Raw genomic sequence first — 19,948 nt, forward strand, 5'->3', positions numbered from 1 at the left:
TATTTGAAAATAAGAAAAAGTAGTAATTTAGGTTTACTTTCTTAATCCTAGGAGGGGCTTATCTTCAATATTTAGTCATTGGTTTGAAAATCCTTAGTGAAAAATTCTAAAACTGTAGCCTTTGCTTGTTATCTTCCTAGGAATATACCTGTTCTGGATAGAGAAGTACACTTTAATAGGGGAAATAATGATATATAATGAATTCATAGTATTTTAAATTCTCTAAGACTTTGTATAAGCATATAGAAAAATTATATAATGTATAATTAAAACTGTACAACATGTTATTTTTTCAACTGTCTTTTAACTTTCACAAAACACAACTCCAAAATAGAATTTACCAATATTTTGTTTCCTTTTAGGCACATCTCTTATAACATACTCCTTCTTTTAGCCCTGGACCACATTTTATCTCCTAGCACAGCCCACTGTGAAACATCTATAGTCTAACTCTCATGGAATGCCAACTACACCCCATAACTCCCAGTAATTGCCTTTTATTTGCCCAAAACACACATATCCACATATTCTGTTCTTTCCAGGCACCAGAGCAGCAATCACAGCGTTTCATTCAGCTTCTCATTCACTGGCTCAGTTGAGACCTTACGTAACTCTTAAATCCAATTTGTCTAATTATGTGTTTTCTGGCATACCCAGCTGTGCATTTGAACTGGTTGCGCCTTTTGAAAAGAAACCTGGATTATACTTTGCTGGTTACAGATTGTGTGTGTGTGTGTGTGTGTGTGTGTGTGTGTGTGTGTGTGTGTGAGTGTACACACAAATTAAAGGAAAGTGTTTGTAGGGGTTGTTATGCTGTGACTAAGTGACTTTTCTAAGTGACTTTTCTGCACAGTGCGTAGCCCTGGAAGAATGGTATTTTGACCTTAGCCTTTATTGGTATCCCCAAAACATTGCAGAATCTTTCACCATGTGTGAAACCTTTACAGGATTTCTAAGGTTCATGAATCACACTGTTGGTTGATCCCAAACCAGGAAAACTTTCAATTTCCAGAAAGAGCAAGACAGAGAGAGAGAAGGAGGGAGGGAGAGAGAGAGAAAGAGAGAGAGTACTTTCTGCCACAAAAAAGTCTGTACATACAGCTGAAAAAATTTAATTAAGATGAAAACTATAAAAAAAATCAAAATGAACTTCAGTTTTGTATAGAAAAAAAGATAAAAGGAAATAATGTTGGAAGAGAAAAGAAAATAAACACTGTGAAAGCTGAAAAGTACATAGATGGGTGAAAGTTCTGTCTTCAACATATTGATTGATTGTTGAGATTAATATAGGAAAAGGTTTCCTCGTGTGTTTATTGTTTATTAAGGATAGCCTTTAACATCACAGGAGCTGAAACCCTCACCTTTCCCCCACTTTGGTGCCTCTTAATGAGAAAAATAAGATATAGTCCTTGCCAAATACACTTTTCTGCATTTAATGAGCAGAACAATGACTAAGTAGAAACAGCCATTCCTGGGGCTGAAGCTGGAGACTCAGAGGATACCCATGAGAAAGAGGTGTAGTTAGAAATGATATTTCACCTCTACTGTTTCCCAGTCAGACTTGTTAAAAATAAGCAATCGTAGGTCCAAATCTACCTAGTCTAGGACCATGACATTAAAATTTCCAGCATGAAAAATGTTAGGTTTTTCCAGAGAAATGTGTTTAATACATGCTTCATTCAGAAATGTCCCTGGCATGAAAGGGATATAAAGATAGAAATGTCATCCTTCTCTTGGTTTGAGCTGTCACTCCAAAGGCTTTGAAAAATTCTTCCTTGCACTGCTTATTAGGCTGGTACCAACTATCCAAATTACAGACACTATAGACCAAAATTTCATAAGTTGAAGAGTAAATACCAGGAAATGGTCTTTACCTAGGCCTTAAAAATTACTGAACCCTTATTACACCCTGGATGTTATGTGAATTTAATTCATCCTATCACTTAGTCTTCTCTCAAGAAAGAAAAGACTGATTGTGTCACCCTAGCCAGTGGGTTGTGTCCTGCTGGGTCAGATCACCCCTTTGTCCCTTCATCTGTGGCAATTAAGGGAACATGTTTATGTGGAAATAAGCATAGCTTCATAAGTCCTTTCTTAAGAAAAGGGACCTAAGTCTCAGAGAATGAAGGAAATGTGTGGGCCAAGCAAACCAGGAGTCTATTGAGCATTCTGTGGTATCATTATTTCTATTTTACATACAGCGAAACAGGACCAGAGAGGATAAACAACTTACCTAGAGTCCAGAGTTCATCAGTCTAAAGTTGGTGCTCCTAGCTACCAATCAGTTACATTTCCCCCTGGGGGCAATATTTTGGTACATCCACCTCTCCCTGGACAAATTTCTCCTATGAGTTACAGAAAAAATGGCAGCACTAATTCTATCTTCAAGCAAACCTACTGATAGAAAATATTCATTTTCCTATCCCACCCCACTGATCGTACTTACGCTCATTCCTGGAAAATGGAGCAGATATTTATTAAGCAATTTGTATGTTCCAGGTATCCCGCTAAACCTTTTAGAGACATCCCCTCTTTTATCCTTTATAAAAATTATATCAAGTAAATAATTCTAAATGATTTTATCCCCATTTCACAAATGAGGAAATTAAAAACGAAAGAGGCTAAATAATGAACTCACAGAGAAAGTATGAGGTGAAACTAGGTTTGCCCTTTTTAAAGCCTCACACTACTTCTGTAGTACACATATCTTTCCTAAAAGATAACTTTCTAAGTGTCCAAGGCTTTATAAAAGTCCCAGATGTCCCCAGATTCCTTCTTATAATGTACCCACTGACTTCACAAGAAACAGTGCTGTTATCTACTCCAGCCCACATGCCCTTTAATTTCAAAAGCATTTGTGGCCTGGAGAATGACCTTTCATTCCCTCAGTTGAGCATAGGAGGAGTAAAACAAAACTGAGAATCCTCCACGTTAGTGAAGAAAGTCTTTGAATTTTGTTAACATCCAGAAAATTTTCAAGCAGGGTTTTTAAATTACACTTTAAAAGAACATTCATTCCTACTGTCATGATATGCCTCCTACACAACAATCTCAGTTGCCTAATCAATGGTGGCATTAAAAGATGGAAGAGGGGCAGATCAATGAAATCACTCTATGACTCACGTTATGACTGTGACACAAATGGAGCAAAAGTCTGCCTTACAAAAATACTTTAGTAAATACTGAAATATTTAGTTAGCTCTCCCAAATGACAAAGCACTCAATTCTTCTTTCCCCTTTAGAATAGTATTGAATAATGTTTCTGGTTGGGTCTTATCCAGTTAGGCCCAGAGCACTTATCTGTAGAAATGAAGCTTGTAAGGAAAAAAAATTTCTTTACACCATAAATACTGTTGGAAAATTTGGGAAGGTCCACCAAAGAAACATCTGGTGTTTGATCTGAATCCCCGTCAATCAAACAAGTTTATTATTTTTTCAGGCAGCACTCTTGGTTCCAAAGCAGTCCATGCTGGAATATTTGAATATGTGGAATAGTGAATAAGTGAACTATTCCTAACAGAATCTAAAGAGCCTGGGCTGAGCTGAGCTGAGAGAGGAGAGAACTCCATATGCAAAAGCACTTTGAATGTGCAGTTAGACTATCTCTATTTCAATAAGAGTTTTATCCCTCACTGAACATAACATAGACCACAAATCTCCTGTGTTTGCATCTCAGTACCAAAAAAGTTCACATACTCATTGCTCTTAACAGAAGCAGTACTGAGTCATACAGCCTGTAAACACATCTAAAAATGGATGATTACTCTTTTCTTCTTCCTGCTTATTTCAACAGTAATTTTCTCAACTTTTTGAGAAGGTCATCAGCTTGCAAAAATCTGAGGAGGACCATGAAAAGAATCAGACCTTTAGTTTTCCAACGTAATCACTAGCATAAAGAAGGAGAAGGCATCAACCAATTAGATGTCAATAGAAAAGTGTATCCCCCGTGACATTTAAAGATGTTCACTAACTGCTTAGTCTTGCTAGTCACTCACTGTATGGAGAAGTGCCCCAATATACTGATGACCAGGATCTGGGCCTGGACCAACTGGATTTCCTCATTTTCTCCTCTATCCCAGCCTCCATCATCACCATGCTATCATCCCCTTCTTCTCAGAAAATGGCCAGACCTTCAACATAGGAGATTTCTCTCAAATTCTAGCCCTGAAATCCAATGAGTTCATCCCCAACTTTGAGTCACCAAATTTAGTGAACAAAAACAGAGATGAGCAATTTAAATAGGAATTTCACACAACAGTAGAAACTTCTTATAATTTTCATTACATATATGAAATTCCAATTTAATTGAATGTTCTATATATATATATCTGTCACCTTTATCCTAAGTGTACTTTGAGTTCTTAACTGTAGACCTGAATGTAGGAACAGACCATTCTCAAATAAAATTATAATTGTAACATTGTGCTACTTTGACATTCTATAACATCTTTGAGCATTGCATGGAAGGACCCTCATGAGCAGGGCCCATCCAAACCATAGCTTCAGCTTTGTCTCCCCTTTATTCCAGGAAGATTGTTCCTGTGTTTTTGTTATTGTTTGTTTGTTTGCTTGTTTTCGACTAAGCTATGTTTACTGAGCAAAGGTTGGGAGTATTGGACCAAAGAGGTGGTGGTAGGGTCAGACACAACTAAACCAGAGAATATCTTTGTTCTTTTGTCATCTCATTCAACTGGACCATAATCATTCACCATTTCGGTCAGCAGGAAATCAAGTCACTGAGAAGTTATGCCACTTTTCAAAGACTCAGTAGATTCTGAGTTTTGTCTCAAAATCTGACTGGCTCCCAGACCCATACTCCCTTCCTCTTTTCCTATGTGTCAGTTCCAAAGGCCCAGGAAAGAAAACCATTTGGTGTCCACGGCACAGCTAGGAGGAAAGGAACAATGCTTCTTCATTTGGGTAGATAGAGAAACTGAGGCCCAGGATAAGATGGTAACTTCAGCAGAGCATTTAATACATTCGGGTGGAAATGTTCTATGTGGAACAGATGTGGTGGCTCAGAGACAGACAATGCAGCCTGGTCTTGAAGTGAAGGAGGGCACACATGAACCTAATGGAGGTACATGGGCTGTGCCAGCTCCGTGGAGTTCTGGGAGCCAAGTGGGCACTGTGTACTGACATGTAGCCTGTCTGGAGCACTGGAAGTCTTTGCCGTAGGCATAGCACATGAAGAACTTGAGGTCCAAGTGTGATACAACATGGCTCTGCAGTCACAGAGGGAATACCACAGACAGGGATTACCACAGACTACTACTACAGCTGTAGTACAGGCAAGGGCCTGACTCTTCCTGGGTGCATTGCTCTGGGCTGCTCAGGTGCTCCTCCTACAACTGTGCCATGTGCAAAATTTGTAAGAAACCCAGTTTGCACTTGTATGTTACAAGTGGCAGTCCAGCCATAGGGATCAAGGTCCCTTCAATGAGGAAGAGTTTGGAGAAGGGGCTTTCAGCCCTGGGGAAAAAGCAAAAATAGGAGGGATGGTGGGTCCATGACTTTGGAGAGGAAGACCAAGGGTGGGGTGGCCCCCACCTATGCAAGGGCTTAGGGGGTAGAATGTATTTGTAGATTCTATATACATGTATATATATATAGTAATAGAACTGTAATATTCTATATTCCCTCTCTATGCTTTCTACTCTTTAAAATCTATCTATAAATATAAATTTATTTCTTGTTTATCATACATATCATAATATTAATAACACTGGACCCACTGTTAAGTCACCTACATTTATATTCTGCAACGGGGCTGGCGATAAGGCTTAGTAGAGTGCTTGCCTATCATGCACAAGTTCCTGGGTTCAATCTCCACTACAAAACAACAACAGCAACACAAACTTCTATATTCTGCAACATATCTAGAAGTACTCTCATATTGTTGGAAAACCTTCTAATACATGAATTTTTGTGGCTGCATAGTTTTCATTACACAAATACTATATTTTCCTTCTTAAACACTGTTTTTTAAAAATGTTTTGCTTCAAATGTTTTTGCTATCTCTATGTTATAAGAACAATCCAAAACAAATCGTTGGACACTTCTTTGATAATGCACTTTGGCAATGTCCTTGAAGAATTTCTGGATCAAAGAATACACATTTTGAAGATTTTTGGTAGTTCACACTAAATTGCCATCTGTTAAAGTTTTAACTTTTTATGTGTATGTGCCTGTGTAATCACAAGCCATTTCTTCTGGAGCGTCATTGCTGCCTTCTTACTTTTGCCCCTTACTACCAGTCCACACTACCATATGCTAGGAGTTTAAATAGGCCTACTCCTTTAGGTTCCCTTGTCTCTCTGTCATAAATTCACTTGATACAGTTGCTGCCTCAGCATCTGTTTTCAGACCTGACTTATTACTTGAAACCCACTGGAACCTCATCATCTATGGCTAGTTAAAACTTTCCTTCCTTTGTGCTTGTTTGCAATATAGCCCACCTAAACCCCAGCATGCCCCACAGCTGCTGACCATGAGTAAACTCCACAGTTGACACCAGAATGATGTAAATAATTCTGGCTTTTACACATGTTTTCTTTAAACTAGCTCAGGGATAACACCCATGGACCCTAATAAAGGCATAGTCCTACAAGTCTTGTCTTCGTCTTTTGTGCCCCACCCAATGGGTGAGCTTCCTGCTGCCTCCAGATGTCCCTCAACCTCCCCCTGGTGACCCTAACCTCTCTGGAACCTGTAAGTAAGACATTTCTTCTGTTTCATACATCTTGATTTTACCCTCTCATTGTGTCTCACCTGACCGACACTCATGAACCTCACATACATCTTTACCACATCTCTGTCTGGTATATATCTTTTCCCTAACACAGCTGTCTTAGCAAGTAGCTATCATGGCTTATGGCTGCTCTTGAGGGAACTTTTAAGACCAAATTAGAGAGAAACCATGATGTTGAAAATCACAGTGCTCTCACTGCATTACAATAGTTGCTCACTGTGGGTCTTCCTCACCAACCTATGGTTGTTATACCTAATCCCAGCTCAGAGAACAATCTCTCAGAAATAACAGCGTAACAGTTGCTCAAAAAAGTGTTTGATTAATGAGCAAATATTTTAGTCTGATCTGTCTGTATAAGTCAAAAAACTGCCTAATTTTTATTCACAATTATTTCCACATAACAAAAATTTATTAAAAACTCACAGATACTAACAGTGCTAGCTATTGTGCAAAGATGATTAAGATATGCTCCTTGCCCAAGACAGTTTGTGACCTAGTGAGGGGGAAAACCATGAAATCAAATACCTGAATATGGTAGGCAGAGTGACAGTGTGTGTAATACACAGAATGTACAGTTGAAAGACAGATCATGTGGAATGTATGTGTGTGTGTTGCATATGTAAAGAAAAATAGGACTAAATATCTATGTGTCACCACAGTTCTTACTTTCTCCTCATTCTTTTTCAGTTAGTAATTCCATGTTTACTTTTAATACTTCTTGGGCTTCCAGGCTGTCCTTTTACTCTGTTCTCACACCATAGTTAAACTTAAAATTGGAAAGATAAGATTGTGCAATGGAAGAAGATGAGTGTTACCTGTACGTGACATGTTAGTTCATATAGAAAAAGTTGTAAAGGAAAACTCTTCTATTTTTAAAAGTCAATTTTCTAAAGATCTCTCCCTGGAAGGCACAATTCTTGCTTTAGATCTATCAGGATTCAGAAAAGAGACTTAGATTAAAGTTAGAGGTAGTTGCTGTAGAAGTTGTTTTAGAAGATACTTACAGTTACTCTCGTGTTTTAGCCCCTACCATCCTCCTGACTATTCCCACCTTGCTCAAGTCCTCCAGAGATGCATATGAGAATGTAATAAGGCAAAAAGGAACTCTAAGTTAGTACAGAGGATTTTTTTCCACCTAATAAATTGTCTTAGCCACTTTGAAGGAAACTGGAAAATGTTGCTCCCATAAATGGCTGATTCTCCCTCGAACTCCAATAACTTCTGAAGCCCCAATCATTGAAATACCAGCTCTCTAAACTATCCTCAAAGCCTCCCATGGTCCCAAAAAATTTTCTGCTGGTTCTGTATGGTGTCCAGCTCACATACCATCTCTCATGTCAGTCTAATGGTTTATCACTTCTGTTCTCCTTCCAAAATATCTGCCCCAACAATCTGTGATCTCTATATGTAATTGAGAAATGAGACTTAGGAGAGAGGAATAAAGACTAGTTTGGTCTCTGTCTCGGGGTCACTGTGTTGTCCACCTATTTCTAGTGACCTCCAGCTCATTCTAAATGATTTTGCACTATCCCTTTGGGACAGCCAAATCACTAGAAATATTACAGTAAGGGAGGCGGGATGAAAGTGCACCTTCTGCCACACTAACAACTCACAACTCAGAACTAGTTTGCATTGCTGTTCTTGATCATTATGCCCTGTATAGTGGGTGGCCTTGATGGAAGGTTTCATAGATTATTGGTAGAGACTTATCATCCCTGAGTCAGAAAGGTGACAGGAAGTTGCAAGACCTCCATTAACAAACTAAAAGTGAACTAAATATGTCTTTCTGCTATGGTTATAAATCAGAGCTATTGTCAGGAAAGTAATAGCCCTATGATGCTTGTATTTATATTTTAGTGTTACATGAGATACATTTATCAAGAGCATACAACTTTTAAGGCCTTTCTGCTATCCTATAATAGAATTGGAAGAGTATGTTTCAGTGGCCAAACTAAAATTCACCTTTGAGGGCATTGTCAGTCATTTGTTACCGCATGCATTTTATCATATAAGAAAAAAAATAACTATTACACACTCCAGTTACTTTTTAAATAACTGAGTATTCTGGTAGCATTGCTTAACAAGAGAAGTCAGTTCACTTATACAAAGTTCCCAAATGAGTTTTTTTCCCATGGGCTACAGCGAAAACAACCTAAATGTAAGTATTGCCTCTGGATATTTGAAGGTGGTAGAGGTTAAGAACCCAAACTTTGCAATTAGAAAGACCTGGGATTAAATTCCAAAATTCTACTTGCTAGCTATACAAATTTATTCATTTGTTGTTGTTGTTGTTTTATTTAAGAAACAAGATATATCAAGCATACAGTAAGTGCTCAATAAATGTCAATCAGACACATTACCAAATATAAACTAAGAAAGTAAATATGGATATCATAGGGGCTTTAATGTTATGTAAGTCACTGACTCTCTTGTGTTTTCCACAGCCATTGGTCATTCTTCTTATTTTTAAGTATCTAGACAAAGACAATAGCAATGCCACAGTAAGATTTCCTGGGTCCGCAATTCTCCTGTTTTTATCAATTAAAAAAACATTAAGAAATATGAACAAAGAAATCAATAAAATCTTCTTAGAAACTAAATTTTTCAGAAATATCATAAATGTATGTCATTTTGCAGGTTATATTAAAAAATATGTCAAAGAAACATTTTTCTTGATGATTACACTGTATACATCTCTACCATGTGCAATACATAAAGACAAAGGCAGGTAGCACCACCAGCAAAGACCAGGACCCTTCACTGAAGCCATCGTCAGGTCTAGAAATGAAATACTCTTTCCTAACAGCCCCTCTCAGGATGTGATGGGTAAGAGAATAGAAAGGTAAACCTACATGAGCATACTATGCCTGGAGGCAGGGACTAATTTTAATAAATCAGAATGGAACATGAAAATGTCAACTTAATCAAGCATTTAAATTTTATTAATCAAGCCTAATTTTTATGAGTGCAAATAATCACTGAAGCTGGACAAATTTGTTCTCGATTGCATCAGAAACATAATTTTAATATTTAATGGACTGATGAATTTAAATTGAGAATTATCTTTATGAAACATGCTCTTCATAATTTGCCATTAAATGAGAAATAAAAAAAATCAACATAAATCTTACATAAAGGTTATTTAACTAAATGTTGGTACTATAAATATTATAAACGCATTATGCACTAATTTAGCAATCTTACAGTACACTACATAAAGCAGAAATGATAAGTGGACTAGGCAGGCATTTGTGAGCCTATAGAAAAAGCTCTGTGTTATATTGTAGGAAGCTCATGATATAACTGTTACAGGGGTTTGTGTGAGATTTCCTGAAGATTCTTTTCATTCAGGCTTTTGTGATATAATATACCATTCACTACAGACATTCTTTCCAGTCCAAACTTATAGGATTTTCTTTTGTGAAGATTACTGTATATAAAAATATTTTTATCATTACTTATAGAAAAAAGATATAAGCAAAGAACTGGAGTCTTCTAACCATGATTTTTTGATATTTAAAGCATGCTCCATTTTTTAAGTTAAACTTTCTGATTCAATGTTCTCAGGACTCAAGAAATACTAGGTGAAAAAATAAAAAAGGAAAATTACTATCAGAATATTTTTTCCTCAGCAAGTATACACCCATTCTCCTCAACCTCTCCATGACTCCAACATATTGTTTTAAATAAGAAGTTACTGTAAATTTTAATTCATAATATGTCAGTATGGTTCAAAGTATGTCACATAGGTCAGTATGGTCAAAAAGTTTGCTAAAGCCCTAAGATAAGTGTTTCATTTTCAAGTCCTATTTTTAAAAGATTCCCAGTGTTCTGAAAGTGTAGTATTTACCTGTAACACAAGTGCTAAATATTGCATTTACCTGAGATAGAACTCGCCTACTGCAGCTTTATCGTTCCAAAACATACTGATGGGGTTAGAGCAAGGGACTTTTATGAGAAGATGGCACTCTCCCAGAGGCCACAGCAGCTCCCTCTTCTTGCACTGCAGAAAATATGTTAAATAAATAATGCAGACATTTCATTAACCGAAAAAGTAAAAATTCCTAAGGTTGTTTTCAAAGTTGAGATCATTTGAAATTGTGCCTTTTTGTTAAAGAGTTGTAGTTGTAGAATATAACTTTGGCTTTAAATAGACTTAAGAAAATAACTTTCTTTTTTATTTGAACTGTTTATCATTAATAAACAAAAGTATTTTTCTTTGAAAACATTGAATTTTATAAAATTAGTAATGAATCTAGTTATGTTTTTAAGTTACTTGCAAAGCACATTAAACAACTCAAAATTTTGGCCTTTTGTATATTTTTTTAAACTGATAAGTAATATAGTTTTAAGAACACATTATTTTTAAAAAGCACATTATAGGTTAATAGTTGACCTATTTTCCCTACTCAACAAAATTAATATGCAATATCCTAAAGACACAAAGATTAAAATTTTCCTGCAAGCAAAAAATACATACATTGCAAAGCCTTTAGGTGGAGCCATAGTTCAAATAAACAGTAGAATTCTGTTCATAGTGCTTTGTGTATGTGTAAGAATGAACATTTTAAAATACTGAGAAGGAAATACAAAAAGAAACTCATCTAAGGTGCTTGTGCTGATTATAGAATTTACATTAGTTATTGTTTATAGCCTTTCTCAATGGAAGGGTTTTTCTACACATTAAGCTGACACTTAAGAAAATAAAAGATTATATATGCTTGGCCAGTGAAGTAAATTTAGTGTCCTTGCACCTCATAGCAAAGCATATACTACAAATAAGAGTACTGCTCTTGATGCAGAATATAGGCAGGCTGGATGTAATCAGTGGCATGACTCAAAAGTCATATGATAGCCACATTAAAGCCACATTTCCTATTAAGAATCAGACTAAATTACAACATGGCACTTCCCAGAATGAGCCAAGGAAATGCATTCTGCAGAAATAATTGTATTTGAGTGTCTCTGTAAAAATCAGGAAGTCTTTTAGCAATAAGTACTAATGCTTTTCTTTTTTGTCTGCCTTCTTTTGTATTGCAATATATTCAGCCTCACTGGCAAGCCTATCACACTAATTATTATTACATCTAGTGGTTCAGTTATCTTGATGACTACTGTAGCTGAAATACTTCAAGGTCAAATCCTTAATAGCGTGAATCAAACTAAGCAGCCATCACATGTGCAGTTGCTTTTGAGATATACTTGATGAAACTGTAAATTCCAGACCCATTTGTGAGTCTTATTATTCTTACAAATGTGGAATAAATTATATGTGCAGTCTAATTGTGCCATTTTACAAAAGTTTCTTCTCAAAAATCCTGTGAAAAATAGGTATCTGCCCAAACACACTTATAATGATCTTTTTTACAACAAAGATCTTCAACTGTACCTCTGGTACTTTGAAGTGGTCCAAAATCATTGTAGTGGTTCTATGCATCTTCTCAATCCATAGGCATTCCATAATACATATTATGCTTACACATGTAATATGTCCATTGACATACAAATGCATGATTTGCCTGGCCTTGCACATACAAGATAATGCAAATGAACTCCAGAACATGTTGAAAATTCTACTCTCTTCTAATTCTTGCAGATCTCTGGGTGGTGGAAATGGACATTTGGTTTGTGATGTATCCAGATATAAGCATCTGTACACATTTGGGTCTGGTATGAATATGAAATTAAATATGAAACTTCTTTTGTGACAATTTTCTTTCTTTAATATTTTAACAATGCAGTTGCACATCTGAACAGCAGTGATTTCTTTTTTAATTTAAATGGGTTGCTTTTTTATAGACTGTGTTTGAGTAAAGCAATTTGAATTGTGTAACTGTTCATTCATTCTGAACATAGCAAAACATCCATTTAATTCAAAGATTATTTTCAAGGAAATAAACTTACAAAAAAAACTAGTTTGTGTCAGCATTGGCTTTGGAGAGGTTCTGGTTTCACAGTATCCAATACTTACAAGCTTAATATCACCAAGATTCTTTTGGTTCTTTTTTGGTTTTACTTTCAGAGTTTTAGATAAGTAGAACGCAGTATTCCTAAGAAAATTATAATATGAAGTGTTTTAAGAATTATTCAAAGACCTTTTAACCCCCTTTTATTACCTTTAGGTTTAAACATGCACCCTGAATTAGAATTAAAAAGCAATAATTAGTATCCACTGTCCCATAATGATTTTAATAATGGAATTTACCTAAATACACTTTTTTTTACCCTTTCACTGTGTGGGTCTTCTTTTTGCCACATCCTTCTGATTACCTCCCTTATACATCTTTGTCTGGTGGAATAATTCTAAACCTGTCATATTTTCATCCATATTACCAGCATCGTTAACATTTTCAGTTAAGTAAAATTTCATTTCCTTGTGAAGCACAAAGTGTTCTGTTGTGCTTTGTTGCCATTGAAGGCCCTAAAACATTAAAAAAACTCTTGTATAACTATGTAAGAGATACAGATTCCTTAGGTGAAATTCTGTTCCATTTTGAAAATGGATTTTTAAAATGTACAGCCACGCATTGCATTTTTATATGTTAATGACAAATGCCCAGCAAATATTGAATGCAGAAGAAGAAATATTATCCTTTTAAAAATAATGTTATCTGCTTATTCTTTGGCTGTAATGTAGATGGCACACTGCATTTGGGGCTGTCTATGTGTGTTTTTTAAAATGTCATCTTTATTAGTATTACATTCAAGGAATAGTACCAAGAATCAGTTTCTTTCAAGACCTTCCTCCAGTGTGTGGCCTATAAGTCTGTGACGAGCGACATTACAGAAGGTCATGTCACTTTTAACTGCTTGCATTACATCTTTCTGATTTCCCTAGTGCCTTTCCTTTGTTTGATTAATACTGCTTGCTTTCAAGCAAGGTATCAGAAGGCATAATTTGGAAAAAGAATTCTAGAGCCAACCTGAGAGACTCCCCCTTAAGAAAAAAGAAAAAACCCAACTTTGTAAATGTATCTTATCTAACCTATGTATTTTTGTTGCTCTTTTCATTTTTTTCCCACAAGGAAATTGTGTGTGTGTGTGTGTGTGTGTGTGTGTGTGTGTGTGTGTGTTATTAAATTACTGCTGGCAAATGTTTGGGCAACTGGACTTTGCATACTTTAAAAACAAAACTATGTAGTGTGTATTAGTTGGTTTTATTTGAAGAGGAAAGAGCTGGAATTTGAAAGTAGGACTCCTGTCTTTTATTTGTTTTCCTTAGTTAAGTGTTAAACTCCAGCACTCTCTTTTTAAATAGCAGGTGTTTTTTGAGTTCTCTGGGAAAGGTTGCAATTTTGTGCAGTCATTAAATGTACTTCAGTGGTATACACAGTTTGTTTTCAAAAGCTCAGTTGCAATTTCTGTGTTCTTTCCATTTGTGAGAGCTCATGTCTAATACACAGCTCTGCTTTTGAGACACCCTTGTCTTCAGAGCCGTTGATTTCACTGGACAACTTGCTGTGAAGGGGTCATCATTTTCATTTAGAATCCTTATCCACACCTCTGCCTCTACTCTACCCCTATATGTGTTTCCTAGTGTGTGAAAACATGAATCAAAATTTTGTATTTCATTAAGAACATAGGATATTTTATCCAGGAAAAAAGATATAATTTAATTTCCAAAAATTAATGTCAAATGCTATGCTGGTAGTATTTTTATTACCAGCTAACATTTCTGACGACCTACTTTGATACAGGAACTGTGCTCAGCACTTTACGTACATGATCTTGTTGGATCCTTAATCGGTACTGTGGGTTAGAGACTGTTATCTCATTTTTCCAAGGCACCTTAAAGTTCACCTGAACAAAGTGTAATAGCAGGGTAATTCCAGAGCACTGTAAAGGTATCAATAGGAAACCATCCATATTATAAATCCTCACTTGTAGATGTTTATGATGTGACATTAACAAGGCACTGGAGGAGGGGAAAGCCCTCGCTAGAACACTAACACAAAACACAAAGGCCTCTCACTAACACAATACCTTTTGCCAAATGTAAATGCAAATGGTTGTACTGGGTGGGTTCTGGCTGCACATTTGTGGAGTAATTGTGCATAGCCAATTATCCACTTGTGCAGGGTAAGAACAGTTCAGATTTTTTCAACTGAAGAGCCTGAGTCTATAGACCTCTTTGAGTCATACTTGATCTTAGATCCAGAGATGATTTATAGAATGTGGACATTAATCTAGTACTTTGTTTTATGGTTCAACCATATTTTAAATTTGTGGAATTTCTGATAGTGAAAATCTCCAAATCTTAAAATAAAATAAAATTCTCAAATCTTAAAACATGGGCTCCTTTTCCAGGCAAATGTTTGAAAGAATTTTGAATATTTGCCTTTATTAGTCTGCATCATTGATTCCGTATAAGTCTTTCTAAGTAAGCTAAGTCAGTTCTGTAAAATAAAGAATAGGCACTTTACCAAAGAGTATTTTTAAAGATAGGAAAAATAGGAGCTGCGTGTGGTAGTGCACACCTGGAATCTCCACACTTTCGGGAGGCTGAAGCAAGAGAATTGTGAGTTCAAGACCAGCATAGGCTATAAAGAAAGAGCTTGTCTCGAAATAAAACAAAACCAGAAAGATATGAAGGGTAGTTGATGCATTCATCTATTTACTTGTCCAAAAAATACTTGGTGAGTACCTGTTATATACGTCGCAATCTGATACCATTCCTCCCTCCTACATATGCAGTATGATAATGAGTACTGTGGGGAGGAGGCATTTGTAGCATCATTAATAACAACTAACTATGACTGTGTTTGAGTTTCTTCATGGGAGTAAAAATATAGTCATTTCATTGTCCTTGACGTATTTGACATGACTCTGCATGGGTAATTTAAGCAAAAAAAAAAAATCTATTTCATTTAGATCTGAATTTTTAAAGATAATTTTATTAGAGGTATAAGATAATCCTTTTTTAAAATCTGAGAGTTATGTGAACTCTTTTGGTGCAACACAATGTATTGAAACATCACATCCTTTTTCAAATCTCCATCACAAATAGTCCAATTTGGAATGACGCTGTCATTGCTATTGTCTGTGTATTCGTGATGTGAAAGCTTCAAATTCCAGAAAACTGAAAAGCAACATGAAAGCTTACCTGAGAGTCTCTATTTAAGTTCTATAGGGCTGATATGAATAGCAATGAAGTATCTCTATTCATCCTTGTATTCCCACATTACCTAGTACTGTGTGCCTTGGCCAAAGGGGTTTATAATAAATGGTTATGGAGTGGCTGAATATAGTTAGAAAAAATCTCATGAGTTCATCTTTCTTGTTGAGGTTGAATTGCTTGTACATCAAGCAGTGTAAGTAGTGTCAATTCTTATCACATATTGGAAACAGCCTAGTATGCTACTGAGAATCTTTTAAAGTGCTGAATGTCCATATGAAAGATAACAAAATCCTACCATTTAACAGAAATGCATGACATTAAATTAGGAACAATTTCATAGGTTTTGGCTATATATTGGTTCATGAAACTGGAAGTTTGTGTTTGGGTTATTCTTTTGAATCACATAATGCTTTTAGAATGTTTGGAATAATAACTGAGAATCTGGCATTTTATCTCAGTGACACACTCCATAATAAAGTCTTGATTATTGAAGTTTTCACCCATATGCTATGCTATTTAGATTAAAAAGTCACATGAAAGAAGGGTGAGGTGTCTCTATCTTCCAAAGTTAGGAACTTTGAGAGAAAGCTTTCAAAATACTTTATAATCATGATTCTATTGAGTCTACTTAGAAATAGATATTCAGACTGTAATAAGAAAAAAAGCACCATAAGAATTTAGAAACAATAAAAAAAAATCACAAGTGCAACAAGTTTGGGTCACATATAAATAGCGATCTCCCTATCCTGGAGGTTTTTTATATTTTTGGTTTCCTTGTAGTGCATGTGCATGTTTTTGTGCAAAAAGTAAAATATACCCCACCTGAAATGGAGTGGATTTCCATTCTTAATGCCCCCTGATATATACTGACTGAGGCAAAGCAAATGACTGTTCCATTTTACTAAGCTGAAAACCATTAAAAACAGACATGTATCCAAACTCACATGCATATGGGTTTTACATACATATTATGCATAGTTGATTATGGAATACATTTCTAATTTCCCTTTAATATATCCACCATCATAATTCTTGTGCAGAGAGTCAACATGAGAGTTTCAGGTAATCCTCAAAAATCAAAAAATAGTACAGAGATAATCAAGGTTGATCTTATACATAAAAATTAAAATTTGAGCCTTAAAAGACATTGTTTTATGCCATAGACCACCAGGATGAATCAATTAAGAGAGAGAGTTTTATCTTAGAATTAATTAGAAAGAGCAGAGCTGTTCCATGCTTTAGTTATTTAGCTCTAAATTTAAAGTGCCTGATTAATATAGACAGCAGAATAGGTGGAAAGGAAATTTCCTCGTTTAAAGCATCCCCCAAATTAATGTTAGTTTACCTCACACATATTTTAAATTCTTTGTCACAAAACATTTCACATGAATAGGGTTCCCCTGCCTGAGTTTCAGTTCCCTGATTCTATCAATTAAAGGCAGAGCCTTTTCCTAATCTTCATATTAAATCAAGCATTCCCTCCCAGTGCAGTGTTTCAAATGTTAATAAAGTTTTCATTTCCAAAAGGTTCAAAATGACAGAACAAAATTCTTTCCTTTAAGAGCACAAAAACGACTTCTGTTTCCATCTGCAGGTAGTGGAGGACATGCTAGAGGACGAGGAAGAAGAAGATGACAAAGATGACAAGGTAATTATCTTTCCCAGCACTTGGGTATCTGGGGATGGGGAAATGTAGACATGACACTGTTTTCACAGACAGTTAAAAAAGGAGTTGAAGTGTTTGAGTCCAGAAAATTGGACAGTGCTGTTTATCATCCTAACAATGCCCCTGCATGTTGCAAAGAGGAAGAGAGGGCTATAAATTCTCTTCGCTTTTGTCCAGAGCTGGGTCAAATATTTTTCTGCCAGGAACAACAACAACAAAAAAAAATTCAGCTTGTCTGGAACTTGATAGCTCTTGTGAAGATAACAGCAGTGACAACTGTTTTTGAAGGGCAAAAATTTGTCCTATCTTGAATATTACAAATCGGTCTAAGCTTTGGGGGAAGAGGGGCGTTAAAAAAATATATCCGCCTGCATGACTTGAACATGGATGTTGTCATCTGTAATTTTCAGAGAATTGTTCAGAAAAAGAACACATGTGTGGAGTGCTCAGGAGGACATTTAAATAACCTCTGGGCTCACTGCCCCCCACTTACATTTGGAATAGCCCTGTGATTCCTCCATCAAGAAAGTGCCATTCACAGAGACTCCTGTTTTGATTGCTGGTTGGTTTGGGCATGACGATCCTACTAAACAACAGCTAGTTTCTGGAACTATTTGGATTGGTTGTCCCCTGGGGAGAGGGGACAACTGGAGAGAAGAATTAGAATGACCTTGTGCTAGTGCAACTGTGGCTAGGGTTGGAAGAAATGCTTTCTATAGCAAGGAGGGCAGTGACATTGTTGCCTCATGATCTCTGAACAATTCTAGACCTAAAATCTAAAAAATCCTAAGGTGAGATCAGGAGGCAGGGGAGACAATATTAATGATTTGCACAATGTTTGGCATATAAAACCAGATCTTGACCTTCACCAGAATCTGTCTGACTTCTGTTATAGTAAAGCAATGAATTTTTTGGAAGAAAGGAAAAAAACAGGATATTCTAACTTATGCCCTTGAATTTCGATTCCAGTAGAGATGCACAGTTATATCCCAGTGTAAGAATTGGTGTTGGAAGCAAGCATTAGAAATTAAAAAAAAACTCACAGTGACTAGTTGACCTTACAAATGATTTTTTTTCCTAACTAAAAATATTCAGTGCTTGAAAGAAAATAGAAACACTTTCTCCTTTCTAATGCTATTTCAAACACTTTTCAATTGATAGAGCTTTCATGTGGAATTTTTCTTCTGTATATCATTTAGTCATTAGCAATATCATCAAACATAAACTAACAAAATCTCCTTCCTGTAAAAAACACATATGTGCTTGTTTTTAGTGTTAAATAACACGAGCATACACTTCTGGCAATAAATGATGTGATTTATTGTTAAGGTCAGTCGTAGAGCTGTAGAGAGCTTGTATTTTAACTCAACATGTCAGCTCTGAATCATCATTTCTCTGCTGATAAACATTGAGCTGCCATCCATTTGTGGCCATTTTCCTTTGCTTGTGGCTGCTTTATTATTAAAGCCACCATAAAGATCCATCCCAGCAGCAGGCATTTCCCCCAGAAATATTAATACATGGACACCCTTAGTGGAGTCTAGTACTTCAATGTCCTACTTGAAGTCAACCAGTTTGTTGGTATTCTGTACCTATAATCCTCCCTTATTTGTGGTCATTTTTTAATAGAGAGGATGCTGGGCATGGGAAGCAAACAGACACACCTGGAAACTCAGCTTGCCAACACATAGATGTCAAGTAGTAGAACAGGCAATACTAAATCTCTGGAGTAGCATCTATTGTCATCTAGTATTTGGTTGTCTGAAATTGACACCCTGGTTCTAACACATTTTCAGATCTAGTTACCAAAGTCGACTAAAAGCGAATGCTTGAATTACTGTGTGAATTCAACTGGATTCATCAGTACAGGCTGCCTGCAAAACAGTGTATTTTTCATGTAAAAGAATTATGAGCTGGATTTTCATAAATCCAATACTTTATTCGTATGATATAAATATTTTTCTTTTTTTATTCATGATGCAATTGATAGCTTGAAAACTACATCTGAACAAAAATGAAAATCTCAAATTAGTAATTTACAATAGACTTTTAAGTTCTTGCATAATAGAGGAAAGGGTCTTAGAGTAGACTTCTTGAAATACGAAGTTTTTACTCTAAGTAATGGAAATACGACATTTCCATTTATAGCTTCTGTCTCTTGACTGGGTCTCACAGCAGTAAATGTTGTAAGTCTTGGCTATCAGTGTGTCTGAATGGGAGAAGGGCAATTTCCTACTTTAAAAAATTCATTGGTTCCTCCATTTAAAGTTTGTGTATAAAGTCATGGGTAATGGAATTTCATGAGAAAACAAATGTGTTTTTCGCCATACGAGCAGGTACTGACCTTTCGCTCTCATTATTTCTCTGTTTTCTCATATGGTATAATAGTGGGGTCAGGTCGGTGGGTCCTCTT

General features: G+C 36.0%; 1 protein-coding gene across 6 annotated transcripts in view; it reads left to right on the forward strand.

The window, feature by feature from the left end:
- The window catches only part of Mctp1 (multiple C2 and transmembrane domain containing 1), a 569,946-nt gene that overhangs the window by 474,191 nt on the left and 75,807 nt on the right, over positions 1-19,948 (forward strand). For all 6 annotated transcript variants that reach the window (XM_074077064.1, XM_074077065.1, XM_074077066.1 and 3 more), the window contains one exon: positions 17,464-17,517. In XM_074077064.1, coding sequence (XP_073933165.1) covers positions 17,464-17,517 — 54 coding nt within the window. The remainder of the gene's footprint in view (positions 1-17,463; positions 17,518-19,948) is intronic.

The sequence above is a fragment of the Castor canadensis genome, chromosome 6, assembly GCF_047511655.1.
Source record: "Castor canadensis chromosome 6, mCasCan1.hap1v2, whole genome shotgun sequence".
In the NCBI taxonomy this organism is placed as follows: Eukaryota; Metazoa; Chordata; class Mammalia; order Rodentia; family Castoridae; genus Castor; species Castor canadensis.